This window comes from Apaloderma vittatum, unplaced genomic scaffold (assembly GCF_000703405.1).
Source record: "Apaloderma vittatum isolate BGI_N311 unplaced genomic scaffold, ASM70340v1 scaffold43626, whole genome shotgun sequence".
Classification (NCBI taxonomy): Eukaryota; Metazoa; Chordata; class Aves; order Trogoniformes; family Trogonidae; genus Apaloderma; species Apaloderma vittatum.
This window is the reverse complement of record NW_009720908.1, coordinates 2,989-20,202: the sequence shown is the minus strand read 5'-3', so window position 1 is coordinate 20,202 and position 17,214 is coordinate 2,989. Positions and strand designations below refer to the sequence as shown.

Here is a 17,214-nt window from a genome sequence, read left to right as displayed (position 1 = left end):
CCTACTGGGCGTTTGTAATTACCTGCTTCACGCCCATGTTATCTTACAAGAGCAGGTTGCTGCTATGGCGAGAAGAATTAGTAACCCTGCCAGAAAAAAAGTAATCACAAGCATGATGCTAACTTGATGCGCAAGTTTCAATAACAGTATCTGTCACTCTAGTGCTCTGCGATCTCGTACATTAGGTCTGCTTTAAAATAAACTTAAAATAAGCATAGTTTTCCCTAGTGTCCATAGGATGAGTACAGCATAATATTTCTGTAAAGTTTTGTGGGCTTCTGTTTGCTAATTTTGAGCTATTCTTTTACTGAATGTCATGCTTTAATTTTACAAACAGGACAAGAAACAGATAAAGAAATGGAAGGTGCTCTTGATGATGTAGCAAAACAATTGGATAAACAAGCACTGGATGAGAAGGAAAAAGACGATGATGATGAAGGCAAGTGTAACTTTTCAATCAACATTTCTAGTTTCAGCTTCTTCCTAGACTCCTCTTTTAACAAACCTTTACAGTTGCCTTTTAGGTTTGTTGGGGGTTTTTTGCTTGGGAGAGCAGAGATGTGACTATACATGCTTTTTACTTATTTGCCAACAGTTTAGCTGACACATGTGCATATTTATAAAAATTAATAGGGATAACAGCTTTGTCAAAGCTTCATGTTTTGAAGGATCTTTTTGCTGCAGGGAAATGTTTAGTTTGAGATAAGTAAGCTGTAAATCTTTCTCAGTTTCACTACCATGGTTAGTATAAATTTCTGTTCCAAATAATGTCTCTTATTCTTGGCTTAGAACAAAAAATACAGAAAAACAATTTAAGGGAGCTTTTTAATTACCAGAAGGTCTTAGAGTCTCCTAGCATCGTGCAAATTGTTCATCTGCAGTCCTGATCTTTCATTAAAACTGAACTGACGAGATGCATCTTTTCTGTAGGAATCCACTGAAAGAATGCTCTCTTGCCTTTGTTTTGATGAGTGACTCTCAATAAGAATTGACATTTAAGAAAATATATTTCTCGATTTAGTATAATTTAGTTTCCTCCATGTGAATTTAGCATTTAAAGTTTTCTCAGCACCCTAAAATGGTTTTTACTTTCCTGTATAGAAATCTTAGTTGGCTATTGCTAAAATTCATCGTTCCAGAGTTGAATTCAGATATTTAAGTTTAAAAAAAATAACTAAATATACTGGGATGTATAAAATTACAAATAAATGGATCTTACAACATTATTAACCTACCTATAGCATCCACTTACATGCAATTACTTTGTGTAGTAGTATGTTCTGATGGATTATTTGTTTTATGGTATATGACAGATTATGGAATTGGAAGATAATTGATGCAATATGTACTTTGCCATTGTTGCAACTAAAGCGAGAAGTATTGAGGCAGATAGTGAAAACTTTATACAATGCAAAAAAAAAACTTTGAAAATTATTAGTATATTTATAGTTCCATCTCTGGAGAAATAACATTGTTACAGGTAGAACACTCCGTTCTTTTATGCTTTTTACAACATTAGCAATTACAGTATTACAGTGTCAGAAAGTATTAAAAAGTATGAAATGGTACAGTCTCTGAAACAATAAACTTCCTTTTATTCACTTGGATGTGATTTTAGAAAAACAGTAGTGTTTTTGGAGAAAAAGAATAATTGCTGCAAGTAGTTTGAAGACAACTGTGTGTTCTTGATGTACTGGTACTCACCACTTGCCATCTTATTTGTGTAGTTCCAGAGGTGCTGCCTTAGATTAAAGCCAATAAAATATCTAACCATTACCACCACCTCTCTTTTTCTTTTTCTCTTGATAAGCCCATAATGTGAGTGGCCTCAGAAGTGAGACTGTGTACCTTTTGAAATCTGGGAGAGATTAGGAAGCACGCTTCAGATTTTCATTGCAATGTTAAAACCTGCTGGTAGATAACATTTTTGCATGATATTAGGATACATTATTTAACACCTGAGCCCAAATGGCATAAGGTTGAGCTTCAGTTTTGCAAAGATCTTAAATCACTTTGTGGTGGAAGTTTTTATCATTACTGGCTAAACAACCTGAAGACAAACAGAGTATCAGGCAGATGCAGGAGTTATGTTTCTGGCAGCACGCTTAGTCTGCAGCAGTCTTCAAGGACATGAAAGCATAGGCCCGGTTAGTTGGGCTTGCAGTTGGCAGATTCACGTGCAGTGATGTATGAAAAAGCCACAATAAGCAGATAGCAGCAGCAACAACACGTAAGAAATGCTGTACCCTTTTTTTTTTTTTCCCTCTTTTTTCCAATTTAGGCCTAATATTTAAAAAACAAAATCATTTGGTGCCTGAACTGGAGTCATGTCTCATTCATTTTTTGATGAATGACTTGGGCACAGCTCAAGGTCAAGAGAAATGTGACAAAGTTAGCACATTTTAAATAAATTTGTATGTGCTGTTAAGGATTTTAAGCTGCCTAAAAAATACAGATTGATGAAGAATCTAGTAGGCTAGGCTATGTTGTAGTTACACTAGTGTCACAAGCTGTATTTGCGTTTTTTCACAAAAATTAAAAATAAGGTACATAATGCTAGAATGAACTGGGGAGGAGTTTATACTCCTTTCCAGTTCATATTACTAATTATTATTATTTCATATTTTCATATTATTTTCATGTTATTATTTTCATATATAACTAATTATTATTTCATGTTACTGAAATTTGCCCCAGCTGCAGGATTACATCAATTACTGGCATAAAAATGCAGATTACACTAACTGTCATGAGAGACTTGAAATCTAATGACTGGAAATACTGGTCAGTGTATTGGTTCAGTTTTGTTTTTAAATAAATGAGCAAATCCAAGTTGCTGTATAAATGCATTCAAAATGACAGTGCTTTGACTTGATTCTGAAAGTTCTTTCAATTTCACTCTTTTCTTTAGATAACTGTATTACGTGTAGATGACTAGTACTTTTGCGTTCTGAAATGAAATTGTGGTTAGCTTCAGAAGGTTTAGTTAGATGGTTTCGCATTAGGTAAATACTTCATTGTGTATAAATTAATTAAGCACTAGATGTAGCCAAACACGAAGTCGTCAGGGTTATTGTTAACTCACAGATGCGACTGTAACGTGGTGCAGCTGATTCTTGGTGCTTCCATGCTGTGCTGCTGTCTGAAAACTTCCCGCTGGTACATCCCGTGCGCGGTGGTTTTGCTTAGTGCTCATTGTGACTTTCCATGTTATCTTCAGATTAAACTCCTCCTGACCTATGTGCTGTCATCTTTACTTGTTTGGGTTTTTTATCTTTTCAGATGTGTTAAACTCCTTTAGCTGAAGCATCAGAAGTTGCATTTGAAGCAATAGTTCCTTGCTTTTTGCTAGCTGTTGTGTCTAATACAGTTCTCATGCCCTCCCCCAGCCCCAGGCATCTTTTTTTCTGAATTGAGAGTAGAGCAATTTGAAGTCAGACTCTTTCCCTGAGTTGCTTTTTCCCCCCCCTGCTGTGTGGTGACATGTTAAACTCATCAACTTCAGAAAGTATTTTCTTAGGTGTCTGTTTGGTATAGGGACTGAAAATGCTAATGGTGTGGTGGCAGCTTCTAGCTGTCTTGTTTTAATCCACTAAATTCTGCTGTGAAAGAAGTGTTTCCATATAGTCCAGGTGGGTTTGTATCTTAGTCAGAATTATTTTGTTCTTTAACATTATTTCATGTTCAGCTGGGCATTTTGTTTCCTGTAGATGGAGAGGGTGAAGGAGATGGAGCAACAGGGAAAAAGAAGAAGAAGAAGAAAAAGAAGAAAGGACGTAGGTATCAAGCACAAAAATAAAAATAGACTACATGAATATTTGGTAATATTTGGTCTAAGCATGTGTAAGTGCTGTTGTTGGCAGCTGAAACAAATTTTGGGGTGCAGCTTGGGTTTGTAGGCTAAGTCTGGCTGAGTTTTCTTTTTTCTGGTGTCCCTGCCTGTTTGCTTGAGCATTGGCCAAGCAAAGTCATCTGAGAGCGTTGTGATATGATGTTGGCCTGTTACAAGCCCAAAGGGGATTTTAAATAACTCGTGCCGTTTAGCTTTTAAGGTTCAAATAAGATACTTTGTATTTCCAGTGTGCCATATTTAAAACTTCCTTAAATTTTACTCAACAGCTAAGGTCCAGACAGACCCACCTTCTATTCCAATCTGTGATCTATTTCCCAGCAACATATTCCCGAAGGGAGAAGAATGTGAATACCCACCAACACAAGATGGGTGAGTGTTTTAAGCTTAAAAAAAAATGAAGTTGTCTGGATGTGCTAAGTTGCAAAACTGTTAATGTACAAGGAATGTGAATTGTAATGTTCTTTTTTCATCTTAACTGAATCATCTAAGAATTTAATGAATATAAGTCTTCAGGCCAGAAATACTTCTCCTTCCCTACCCTTTTAATTAAGGTATAGCCCATATGAGCGGAATTGCCATGAGCAGAGGATCTTGAGACACAGAGGACCAACGGGATTTCAAGAGGCAGCCTATAAGAAAAATATAATATGAATTAGAATTGAGTGAAGATTTAATATTTAGGGAGATAACTACTGTTATGCAGCAGTTTTGGAGGTATCTGGATGTCGACTTCTTGGGTTTTGGTTGGCTTTTTTGTGGTTTTGGATTTTTTTTGGTAGAGACACACCAATCTCAGAGTAAGAGACAGTTTAATTTAAAAGCTTAAGTTGTGTATTCTGCACTAGGCTTCTCTTTATATGAATATATAGTTGTTATAACCTGAACTGGTTTTTAGAATTCATAGTGATGTGGGAATAATGTGCAATTTTACTAGACAAGCAACAGCTTCTAGTGGTTTACCAGAACAGATCTGCATCCTCATGTTTTTTAGGGCACTATTTCCATATGCTTTCTTAGCAACTAGGGGTGTGAAATTAATTTGAATTGCATGAAAATCTGAGTGAAAGGCCCAAGTATTACTAAAAACTTCTCAGAAAGTTTTGAAAACTCTGAGGAACTAGTTTAAATGAAAGTAGCTAAATATTTATGTTTCTGAAAGCACTTTGATTTTCAATGACTTTTTAAATCAGAATCAAATTATGTCGAAACATTTATTGGTTGTTTAAAGTCAATGCCTATTTCTCGTAGAGTGTAAGCAACATAGTTGCTTACAGTCTAGTATATCTTATAAATACAGCCTAGTACATACCATAAATTTTGTTCATATATTCACAGATAATGATTTCATTTCTATGATACTAAAATGTTTTGAAGAAGCCTTTTCTTCCTTATAATGACTTCAGTTTGATCTCATGATGTGCTTATACTTATTTATAAAGGACTGCCTTGTTTGTATGCACAGTATTACAGGCTAATGACAGGCTTTCACAGGGTAGTCCGGACAGGCTGATCCAGGAGTGATTCTTTGGTGCTTAAGAGTTAAGTGGTTGTCTGTATATGCTACATTCAGAAGGGCACGATTTAAGCACTCCAGGAAATCAGATTATGAACATCTTAAGCATGTTTATAGTTTATTAACAATAACACACTGTTTTTATACCTCTGTTATGTATCCAGCTATTGAAGATGAAATGTTTTACTTCGGGTTCACTACTATTAATTTGAAAAGAAAGTGGGGGAAAAAAATATGTCAAAACATGCCACGTTTTCTAGCAAGATTTAATTGGGGCATCTTTTCTGTACTGAGAGTGTCCTGCTAGGAAGGAACATACTCTTGTAAGGAACCTGAAATAGTTTCTTTATATAATTTGCTTAAGCAAATATATGCTTACTTTTGTTCCTAATTTAAATATTTAAATGTTATGATGCTACTTTAGCATTTTGTAACATAAGCAGCTACTTAAATTAGTAGCCAGGATATTTTCTATTCTGTACAATAATTTCATTTTATATATTGGTGAAGCATCTATGTGCCACTTCTGTTATTCATGCTGAGGTCAGGTAGGGTTTTGTCTTTGATTTTTTTCTTTTGAAGAGTTGCACTTCTATTCTTAACTCTTGATGTCACATGCTTTCTAAAGTTACTCTCATCAACCCAGAATTGTGTATTTTGTTCAGGAAGTTGAACTAAAAGTGGGTATCGTTCAATTTTCAGGGGAAAAAATAGCAGAGAATCAATTCTTATATAGACAACAGACTAACAGCTTTGATACTTTTGTATCTCAAGTATTTAGTTTTGTTTGAAGGCTTGTGTTTTTTGTTGAAGACATCTGACTTTGAAATGATACGACAGGGAGGATGGAAAAGCTATAAGCAATACTTTACAAGACACCAGTTTTGTTAAAATGAGATTAAGGAATTTTTGTCTCTGCCAGCTTGTTTCTGTCCCTGTGCTCTTATCTCGGTTAAGATAATCCGTGGGAATTATTTTCTATAAATTTTTATCTTTGCTCACTAGATTGTAGTTTACAGCACAATCCTGTAAAGATTTGTACTGGTGAAACTGGGGCTGGTGAACTGGAGTGAAAATATGTGAAGGGGTGGCTTGGTGCAAGACATGAACTTCTAAGCTGCCATGTGGTAGCCAGCACATTAGGAAACTACTCGGAAAAGCTCATGTACCTATCAGAGGACTTGATGTTTGTGAGACCTTCAGCAGATGAGTTGGATTTTTCATGTGTCCTGAAGTGCTTCAGCCCAAGCAGGATTTCTTGTCGCTTCCTTTCTAGGGCTTCCATGAGGCAGTGGTGCAGCTTTGGCAGCAAAACGCTGCAAAGGATGTTGTCACATGTAGATGCTATTTTGTCCCCTGGTTGTCTCACATGGGGCAACTATATACTGAAATACAGCAGGTAGAATGAGGGCAGCTTCCTGCCAGTTTGATGGAGTTTGCAGCTTAAGTCGATGACTGATGGCAGAGCAGCCTGCCCAGACGCTGTCAGCAGCTCTTGCTGCCCAAGGATGTTTGTGCTGGAATCCAGAGTGGTCTGAAAGGACTCTTGAGGTCCTTCTTCCCTACTGGTTTTCTGCAGTACACCTTTTCCATCTTCTTGTGCTGTGACTGCTGTGCTGGCCAATTTCCAGGTGCAGCAAGGGAGTTAAGGTGTAGAAGCCTCGTGCTTTTTTTTCTTTTTTTTTTTTTGAATGGGTTTTACTGGTATTAAGGCAAATTCTGAGAATAGCGTGCATGTTGCTTGCTATTGGAGCAAGAAAACTGCTCAAAAAAAGAAACATGGGATTTCTCCTTTGCACTGCTGTTACTCTTTCTGAAAAGAAGCAGGAAGTTCAAGGGTAAAAGCAAAAGGGTCTCAAAATATTTGGATCCTCTGGTCATCCTGAGAAAAATTTTGTAGAATAGCCTGTTATCCTTCTTTATCTTTTCAACTCTGCTTTAGGATTGCAGGCCCCCTAACACTATATATGTTGTATAAACTCAGTTCAAAATGCAGCAAAATTGCAGGGGATAGTCTCTTGGCTCGCTGGTACTTGGTTTTTGGCTATGAAGAAACCTCTTAGAGTGGAGCCAAGTTAAGTGTCTGTGAGTAAGTAGCTACACCTTTGGATTTCAAAAAGTAATCTTATTCAGTTATTTGCTTAGAATCAGCTGGCTTACATAAAGGTAAAGGTTAATTTCTAAATTCGGAGACTTTGGCATAGTTCAGCATCTTTGGTCTATCTTGTCCATCATACCTTTCCTTTTATGACCCACCTACCAGGATGTGCAGCTATGTGTTGCTTTTAGTGGGTTTTGTCCTTTGTAGTATGTAGGAAGTTCTTTAAGTTAAAAACTAGGTTCTTTTTCATCACTACAGGGCTCCAGGTTCACCATTTGAAGGGTAGCTCTACTTTGTAGTCAGAAGAATAATCTAATTAAGTTGCTGGAATGCTTAAATTACTTTTTTGTTTGTTTGCTTTCTTGGAACCTTAGTTTTATGGCTTCTTGCATAATAAAAAGGAATACTGAAAACTAATCTTATATTCTGTATTGAAAAATATTCTTTGTTTTATAAACCTACCAAAGAGCCGAAATGAGTGATACTCTCCTGGAACAAATGTTAATTCACCATCCAGCAAATCTAGAAAGTAACTTTCTGACGTGTGACATAGTTGCTGTGTGCTGTTAATTACCTAAATATTCTGAGGATGAGGGAAAGTAATGCTGGACCTGCAAGCTCTTAAATTTTGAAGGAACTTATTGTCTCTGTGTCAGTAACAGTTTCTGGGCCAAGTAGCTACACGACAGTGCTGAGATTCTTCTCCATAGAGGGAAGGCACTGGCTGAAGGAGTAACATTGTACAAAAATAAACTTTTTGCATGAGCAGACCACATTGCAGTGATTCATTTTACTAACTCAAGGTAGAATTGCAGGCAAAGTATTATGCATCCTTCAAGCACACTGCATGTCTGGGCTTTTTTGGGGGTTGGGAGGTAAGGCATTTGAAACTGTAAAGGGAATAATATAATTCATGGGCTAACTATAGCTTAGTTTATCTGTATACATGATTTTTTTTTTTCCCAGTGTTACTTCCTTTCAAAGGTGTCAGTCTGTGGTGCTTACTTTTTTTTTTTTTTTGGTTGGCTTCCTTTATTATGAAATTTTATAAATCATGGTCTTTAATGTTGCACAGGGGAATGTAGACCTGACTGGTTAGTAAATGCTCTGCAGGCTTTAGACAGAACTTTGAATGACTACTGTGATTGTAGTAACTTTTCGTGACACTTTATTTTGAAGGCGAACTGCTTCTTGGAGAACAACTAGTGAAGAAAAGAAAGCACTAGACCAAGCCAGTGAGGAAATCTGGAATGATTTTCGGGAGGCTGCGGAGGCACACAGACAAGTGAGGAAATACGTTATGAGCTGGATAAAACCTGGAATGACAATGATAGAAATCTGGTGAGGACACAGATATTCTCAAGGACCTCTGCTGTAGATTTTTCTTCTTTCTTCAGAGGCGAGGGGATTTGGTCTGTTATGTGTGCTTAATGAGCTGTGTCACAAGTGTTGGGGAATTTCTGTTTCAAGTACACAATGGGTATCCCCAGTTATTTCCTTTTCTCTTATATTCGTAGCTTTTGCAGCTTTACAGGGTCTGGGATCATACTGAATTTCAAACTGAGCTTTCAGTTATTTTCACTTATTTTGAGCACATGCTTGATTTTAATGTTCAGTGCCTTGGCTACTCTTGCCCTCAAGTTCTGCAGCAGTAATGGTGGTAGACATTGTGGCCTTTGCCAGAATTGTTAGGGAAATGCTGGGGATGAGCCGTGCAGGTGCAGACAGCAGCTGGGAGTGGGCGAAGAGACATAAAACCAGCACGGCTGTGTACTCAGTCCAGGGCAGGAAGATTTTGTCTGTGTTTGGTCTTTGCTGACTGGTGTTCCTGGAGAAACACAATGTTTATTTGTCATAATCTCAGTTGGTAAGAAAGAACTGAGCAAATGGAATAAGATAAACATGAGTTTGATTAAGCTTGGACTGATTCTGTTGAGTCTTCAAACTATTCCTTTTTTTATTCTTCAGTTTATGTAGAGTGACTGTCTGCTTTTCAAGTACTGCACTGATCCAGGACAGTTTACCTTCCAAAATCAGGTGCTTTCAGCCTGATATGACCGAGGACTGTGCTGACAAGAGTAGGATAGTAAGAAAACTAATCAGAGCTGATCCCCAAGGTAACTGAGGATAACAGAAAGAGATAATGTACCATCAGGGAAAGCAGAAGAAAGACATCTGCCTTAATAATCACTTGTCTGGCTGAAACAAATCTGTCATACTGAATTACACAGTTTGGCTGTTATAGTAGTAATAGCAGTAATTTTCTCAAAACATGACTTTTCTTCCTGAAGTACCTCAGGATATGGAGACTTCCCTATTCAGATAAGGTCTCTTCCTTTCCCAGATTGCTCTGAATTAAGAGCTTGTTTAAATAAAATCAGAGTATAGTGCAGTGGTGTGAGCTGCAGTTTACATCACCCACTGCCGCTATAGGAGTGTGCACTGGTGGATGTGTGTGTGTTTAGCTTTTCAGTAGCTAATGGCTTGAGAGTAGACAGCAACCAAGAACAAATGCAAGTCTCATAAGGTTTTATTTTTGTCACAGTTACTGCTTAAATTAAAAAATATTATTGTCTTTTAATTTGGTTTTTTTTTCAAATGAGAACCTTACTATTGCCTTTTTTCTTTTTTTTTTTGTTGTTTCAAATACCAGTAATTGTAAAAAATGCATTTAATTTGCCTAAACTGTAGTTGTATAACCTGTGCTGCTCATGAAGAATGGGATAAATGTAGCTTATTAAAAGATGGATATTTAAAATGTAGAGTAAAAACACTAGAAAAGTACTCAATTTTCCCCCAAAATGAGTAGAGACGTTGACTTGAAAAACTGAAGTGTACTTATGGTTTCCAGTCCAGGATCTCCTTCTAGTTAGCATACACGTAAGATTTCACATTCAAACACTTGCTTGAGTATTTTTCTGGGGTTTTGCTCTTGCGGTGATTTATTATGACAACTGTTACGTTTATTTTTTTTTTTCTTCTCTCTCCCCTCTGCCTTTTAGTGAAAAGCTAGAAGACTGCTCACGTAAGCTGATAAAGGAAAATGGCTTAAATGCAGGTCTTGCGTTTCCTACTGGCTGCTCTCTGAACAACTGTGCTGCCCACTACACTCCCAATGCTGGAGATCCAACAGTCCTACAGTACAACGATATTTGCAAAATAGATTTTGGGACACATATTAGTGGTTAGTTTTCATTTATGAATTAAAACTTTGAGAACTTTCTTCAGTGCAAAGACTGTGAAGCTAATTAACTTCTGCTGATTTCAGGTCGTATTATTGACTGTGCTTTTACAGTCACATTCAATCCAAAATATGACAGACTATTAGAAGCTGTAAAGGATGCCACAAATACTGGAATAAAGGTAGGATTGTTATGTAAGTCATTTTCCAAGTCTTTTGCAGTAAGGTTTGCAATTCTTTTCCATTTATATTTGTGCTTTCTTTTCAGTGTGCTGGCATAGATGTACGTCTCTGTGATGTGGGGGAGGCCATACAAGAAGTTATGGAGTCTTATGAGGTTGAAATTGATGGCAAAACATACCAAGGCAAGTTCTTTTCTTTACATAAGGATAGTTGTTCTTAGTGTGTATATATATTTATTTTTACAAGTATTTATTTATTTGTATCCTATTGAACAGAGCTCTGTATTAGAAGTAATAGTATTCGTATTGCATAAATACCTGTTTCTCTGTGGCCTCCAGAGAAATATTCTTGGTTTATCCTTCCAAGTATTGTATCTTTTAACAGATAAAATGAATGCTAAACAACCATTTCAAACTGTAGACATAATTTGATACCTTCTTTGGCTTATTAATAAACTTATTACTGTTGGAGTTGCTAGTCTTTAATAATGACGTTTTGGTAAAGCGTCCAAAACTAACTTGTATCTCAGCTAGAATTTGTACAAGATGCATGAATAGCTTTGCGTTTAGTTCCTCTGTGATATGATGAGTCACTACGTTCAATATGGGCTAACAAACTAAATTGTCTTAAAGGGTTTGACAGTTGTTAGGAAACTGCCTGTAATATTAAATGTTTTCTTCAAAAGTGAAACCAATCCGCAATTTGAACGGACACTCGATTGGGCCATATAGGATACATGCTGGAAAAACAGTGCCCATTGTGAAAGGAGGAGAAGCCACAAGAATGGAGGTAAATGAACTTGTTAAATCTTTCTGTTAAGTTTCCCCAGCTGTCACAGCAAGAGTAATATTTCTTACATGCTCCTAACATGGAATATTAGTGGTCCTGGCGGATAATAGCAGCAGATGAAAAACATGGCAGTACTCTGTAGTGTTCCCGTAAGGGTGTGATCACTCTTGTTTCATCTCGGTGGCTTCTCCCTTAAGCCCTGGAATGTTCTGGTATCTAACGCTTTGTGCAACTGAAGCCTTGGAACTGTGCTGTTTTAATAAATAGTAAAAAAAACCTCCACCCCATCAAACAACAAAAAAACCCCGCTTGATAACTGAATGGCCTTAGTAATGCTTATGGAAACTCCTGCATGGCTCTACATGACTTAAATGCAGTGTTGGAATGTTGCACTTAAGAGCAGGGGAAAGGACAGAATATAAGATTTTTTGAGGTGGACTTGAGGGACCAGAGTTTTCCCAAAAGGTGTTTGGACTTGTCAGTCATTCGTATTTTCTTTATTTGTTCACTCTGTATTTAAACGGAAAATAACAGTCTTTTACTCAAGTATTTCTTGAAAAATATGTAGTGGTGTAGTCTTGGATGACATTCCGGAAATACAGTTAGATACAATATCTATCTTGAGGAGCTTCCAGATGCAAAATAATTAAGCATATTTCTAGTTAATATAAGAGTCTAGATGAGCAATTTTAGTTGAACAGGATTTCAGTGCAAGGAAAGAGAAAGAAGTGTAAATGATGTGGCAAGCTCCCAATTGGAAAGGCAAGATTAAAATACGTAACCTGAGACTTAGCCACCATTTTGATGTAAGCTTGTGTTCTAATAAGGTAAGAAGGCTTATTTACAAGCTTGTTAATGAGATGAGAAGCTTTTAATTTCATTCTAAGCCTGATCACTGATCAACGCTGATCACCAGTAAGCCTGTTGGTAACTAAGACTTGTTAAGAGCTGAATAGGGACAGATGTGGTCAGGCCAGGATCGGTTTTTGAGGTAGGCTCACTTTCATCATCCAAGACTTATTATTGATCACCTTTTTAATGATGTGAGCAAAAAGGTCAAGTTATAAATATTGTCTTCTCTATAGGGGTGTGCAAAGGGATTGGAGAGTGTTGGAAAAGGATGGTGGAGAAAGCTTGTGTGCCCTTCTTGGTTTAACTTGGTGAATGGTTCAGTCTTGTATATCATCCATCATCAGTGTATTGCTAGTATAAAATTCAAGTGTTCTTTAAGGAGATATTACTTAAAGATTTCAGAGCTGTGAGACTGTTCTAATTGAATATCCAGCCACCAGGGAGAAGATATTTTTTAATTTATTCTATAGCTTCTGTAAGTTACTTAGGACACCATCCTACGTAGTTAAAGACAGTGAGTTTTGCCAATGAAGCATGTGGAGCATAGCCAAGCTCTTACTGTACTGTGCTTATTATAGTATCAAACTGCAATCCAGTGAGTTTTTTTGTGACAGGGAGAGGTAGAGCCTCTGACAATCCTTATTCTGAAAAAGTGGGTGTAAAGCGAATTTCTGGTAGCATTTTGCGTGGCTTTTTGTGTTATTTCTTTTTTAAAATGAAATTGGTTGAATATTCAGGAGCATCTTTAAGAGTTTGCCTTGAATTTGAGGCGTGTGTTAACTGCTTTTCATCTGGCTTCTTATTTTGGGGTTGTGACTTTCAAAGTAGTTAAAATATACTGAAAAACCCAGCTCTCACTGTCCATTAATGTTTGATGCCCTGTCTTGTTAAGTCCTTTTCACAGTCCTACCATTAAGGATATAGGAATACACTTGGCAGAAGTGAGTTTATATAATGGCATTTCAGTATGTTCTTGGCTAGAATTTTGATAATTCCCTTGCAGATATATATCGCCGTCATTTCTTGAAGAAATTCATCTTGTACAGTGGAAGCAAGCAGGTTAAGGGTTTATACTAGGAGCTGTTACCAGAAAAGTCTTGCAGAAATTGGGCAGAAAGTTCTTCAGTGCATTAAGTCTCTGTAATCAATATCTATTTGCTATGTCTAAACTATATGTTTCCTAGGACTCCTATCTGAATGGCGAAGGAGAATTACTTCCAGTTAGCAAATATTTTGCAGCAGAATGTAGTTTCTTAGCTGTGTTAGATAAACGCTTTGACAATGTTTTAACTGCAATGACTTTGAGAAACTGCGATTAGAAATGTGCTGATATTTATGGCTTGAAACAAATAAAATGGTATTAACAAAAATAGCTGATGATTTGGAGAGGTCTGTAACTTGACAGTGCGAAATCTCTGTGTTGAATTTCTCTCTGGATTGATCTGGCAATTGAATCTATTCACATTTAATTACTTGTATTCAGAAGTTGTTATACCGAGGTCATTATATCAGAATTGCCCAGTGTAATTTATTTTCATAATCCAACATTTTCCCTGTTTCTTTTTTTCTCTCCTCAGGAAGGTGAAGTATATGCTATAGAAACCTTCGGTAGCACAGGAAAAGGAGTTGTTCATGACGATATGGAGTGTTCTCATTATATGAAGAACTTTGATGTTGGACATGTGCCGATAAGGTTGGATATTGTTGGGTTTTTTTGTTGGTGTATTGTGCCAGGGTTACCAGCCTGTTAGGGTTCAAAATTTATACAATGCAGGTTCTTCACTAATAATTAATGAAGATGTCAGAGGACTCAAAGGGTTATGATAGCAATGTCTGTGTTATGAAATGTGCTGATTGTAAATCTGGAACGGCACGGAATTATTTTAAAGAATCTGGAAATGGAGAAAGTACACTATTGTGTCTTCAGAAACCTAGATGGGTTTTTAATAGTCGTCCAATCTTGCATAATTTTTTTATATGTAATTTACAGTGTGTATATATGTAATGTTTGTGTATTAGTTTATGGATTAATACATTATTTTTAATCAACATCTGTATTATGGTTGTGTGCCATAATCTTTGTCCTAGTATTGTTCCCAGAGCATATCAAGCAATTTGTGTCACCTGTTTTGTTTGTGTGGGGTTTTGTGGGGTTTAAGTTCTTGTTTCAGCATATTGCTATAAAATGAAATAGATTATTAATTTTCATTTTTCACTGGTATTGCATTTTGGCATTCCTAGAAGTGCAGCATATTTTCTCAAGTGAAGTCCACTATGGTTAGAAATGTAACAGACAGTGGTGCTATTCCGCCTAGGTTGGTTTTGTTTCCATAGAACCGTGTACTAATATGGAAAAGGCAGGAAGGGGGTAGAATTAGCCTAAGGGTTGAAAAGGGACTCCTTATGTTTGGAAACAAGTTCATTTCTTAGCGGATCTGTAAAGCTCTTGATTTTTATGCTAGAAGTATGAATAAAAGCTTACCCGGTGTTTGACTTCAGAAGTAAAACTATAAGCATTTTAAACAACCACGCTTATCCCTAAATTAGTTCAGATTATTTCACTTTGAGTGAGGAAGAATTCTGCTTTTCTTTGTGAAAATAATCAACCTGTTACTATTTAAGGGTTACATCGTTAGATGGAGATACTTTCACAATCTGACTTCCCCTACTGGAAAGGATGGCTAAGGTGTTTGGCAACATTGAGATTTGTTTGGAAGGATACCGTTTTGCAGGAGGAAATCACTCTTCCTTTTGTGAACAGAACATCTGACTGATGTAGAAAGACATCCCAAGACTGGGCAGTCTTAAAATACCTTGAAATCTAACTCCCTTTTTTTTTTTTTTCCCACTGGAGCATTTCATTTCTGTAACAAATGCTTGCTGGCAATACCTCTTTCTTCTCTAACATGTTGTTCTGCTTTTTTGTTTGTTTGTTTGATTTTTATTTTTTTTTTTCCTTCAGGCTTCCAAGAGCAAAACACTTGCTAAACGTTATCAATGAAAACTTTGGTACTCTTGCCTTCTGCCGCAGATGGCTGGATCGCCTGGGAGAGAGTAAATACCTGATGGCATTGAAGAACCTCTGCGACTTGGGTATAGTGGATCCGTACCCCCCCTTGTGCGACATTAAAGGCTCGTACACGGCGCAGTTTGAGCACACCATACTGCTGCGCCCAACGTGCAAGGAGGTTGTCAGCAGAGGAGACGACTACTAAACTCAAAGCCACCTCAGCACCTTTATACTCTAGGCTTTGTCGGAACATACTATCCCAGAATTAATTTGCAACCTATTGTCTGTTTTAACAGGGGACTGATGTAATACTTTCCGTATTTGGAAAGGAAGGAATTTAATCAAAGGCAAGTCTTCTAATGTAACTAACCAAGGAAAAAAAAGCTTTCAGGCCTTTAGAAATATTTCAAAAGTTACTTATTTTTTCTGTTCAGGGAAATACATGCTATAAAGCTCAGTTTTTAGTTTGGAATGAATTAAACATTTTGGTTTGAACATTTATGGTAAAAGATGCTTTTCAAATATTTATATTACCATATTCCTACTTGAATGCTTTGAATGACTACACCTGATTTCCACGCGCAAGACCTCTACGATATTGCCTTTTAAATTTCCTGGAATCCATTTTGTAAAAAATAAAGACAAATTTTCAGATCTAAGAATATATATACTTTTTAGAAGTCTGGTTGTGATTCTGGTCAGGAGTCTGCTGGGAAACTGCTCTATTAAATATTTTACAAACTTGATTTGCCATTTCTTGTCTTCAGACTGGACCTGACTTACCCTTAGTATGAAACTTGGCCTTTCAGGGCTTATCTAAACAGTCTTGTCAGTGCTGGGCTACAGGGCAAGAAGCTGTGAACTCTCTGCAGGACAGGACATGACACCTTTGGTAGAGGTGCACGGTGTGATTTGGTTTTGAGTGTGCCAGTCTTCAGCTTAGACTTCAGCTTTACTAGAACGTGTCAAATACCTTTGCTGCTCTCAGTTGCCGTTACCAGCAACGTGCAACTTTGGGCTGGGGTTGGGTGTGATTATTGGTATCTATCCCTACATATTCTTTGCCATTGGCTTGCCCTTTTGCATGGAGTAAAATTTTTCTTGGTGTGATTCCCAGTCTCCTTCAAGTTCACATTTGATTGGACGAGTTGTAGAGACAACAGAAACATTAATTTACTTTGGAGCATTAGAAAAAGTTCTTCCGTACAGGCAAATGACTAAGGAGTATTTGATGTTTTCCTGACACAAGAACTCATTACATGTCTTCCTGCTGCAGTGAATCTGACTGTTGAATCTCATTTGTAAAGGTAAATTAAATCCCATGGTTCTTCACACCTGGATGCAACGTGTCTTCCAGTGCTGTGTGTTTTACCTTGTGACTTGCATATTAAATTTTACAGTGATAGCTTCTTTAACAGGTCAGTAACAGTGCCTTAAACATAGCTGCTCAAGAAACAGAGACATTTCACTTGTTCTTTTGTAGTGATGGCCTGTGGTTATTTGTAGAGGATTTCATATTAATGTAGAAATACCAGTTCTTTCTCCTCTCTGTCTTTGGGCAAAAGCTGAGTTTTTGTCCCTTAGAAGCCTGAGCTGCAGTTCAGAGGGGACCAATGTCATGTGCTGCCTGCAGTTTAAAAGTAATCGACTTGGTGTGTGGTTTGTTGGTTGTTTTTTTTTTCCAATTGTAAGTATTGTTTAAAGTCTGTACCATTTAAACTTTGAGAAATGG

The 17,214-nt window shown here is 37.0% G+C and overlaps 1 protein-coding gene across 1 annotated transcript; it reads left to right on the top strand.

The window, feature by feature from the left end:
- Positions 1-296: 296 nt before the first annotated feature.
- Positions 297-16,228, top strand: METAP2 (methionyl aminopeptidase 2; the record flags this gene model as incomplete). The annotated part of the gene is made up of 10 exons (XM_009871152.1): positions 297-439; positions 3,711-3,776; positions 4,120-4,222; positions 8,647-8,808; positions 10,470-10,651; positions 10,736-10,830; positions 10,917-11,013; positions 11,517-11,620; positions 14,050-14,165; positions 15,435-16,228. Coding segments are annotated over 10 exons (1,321 nt in total), but the record flags the coding sequence as incomplete, so codon positions are not given.
- Positions 16,229-17,214: the final 986 nt, after the last annotated feature.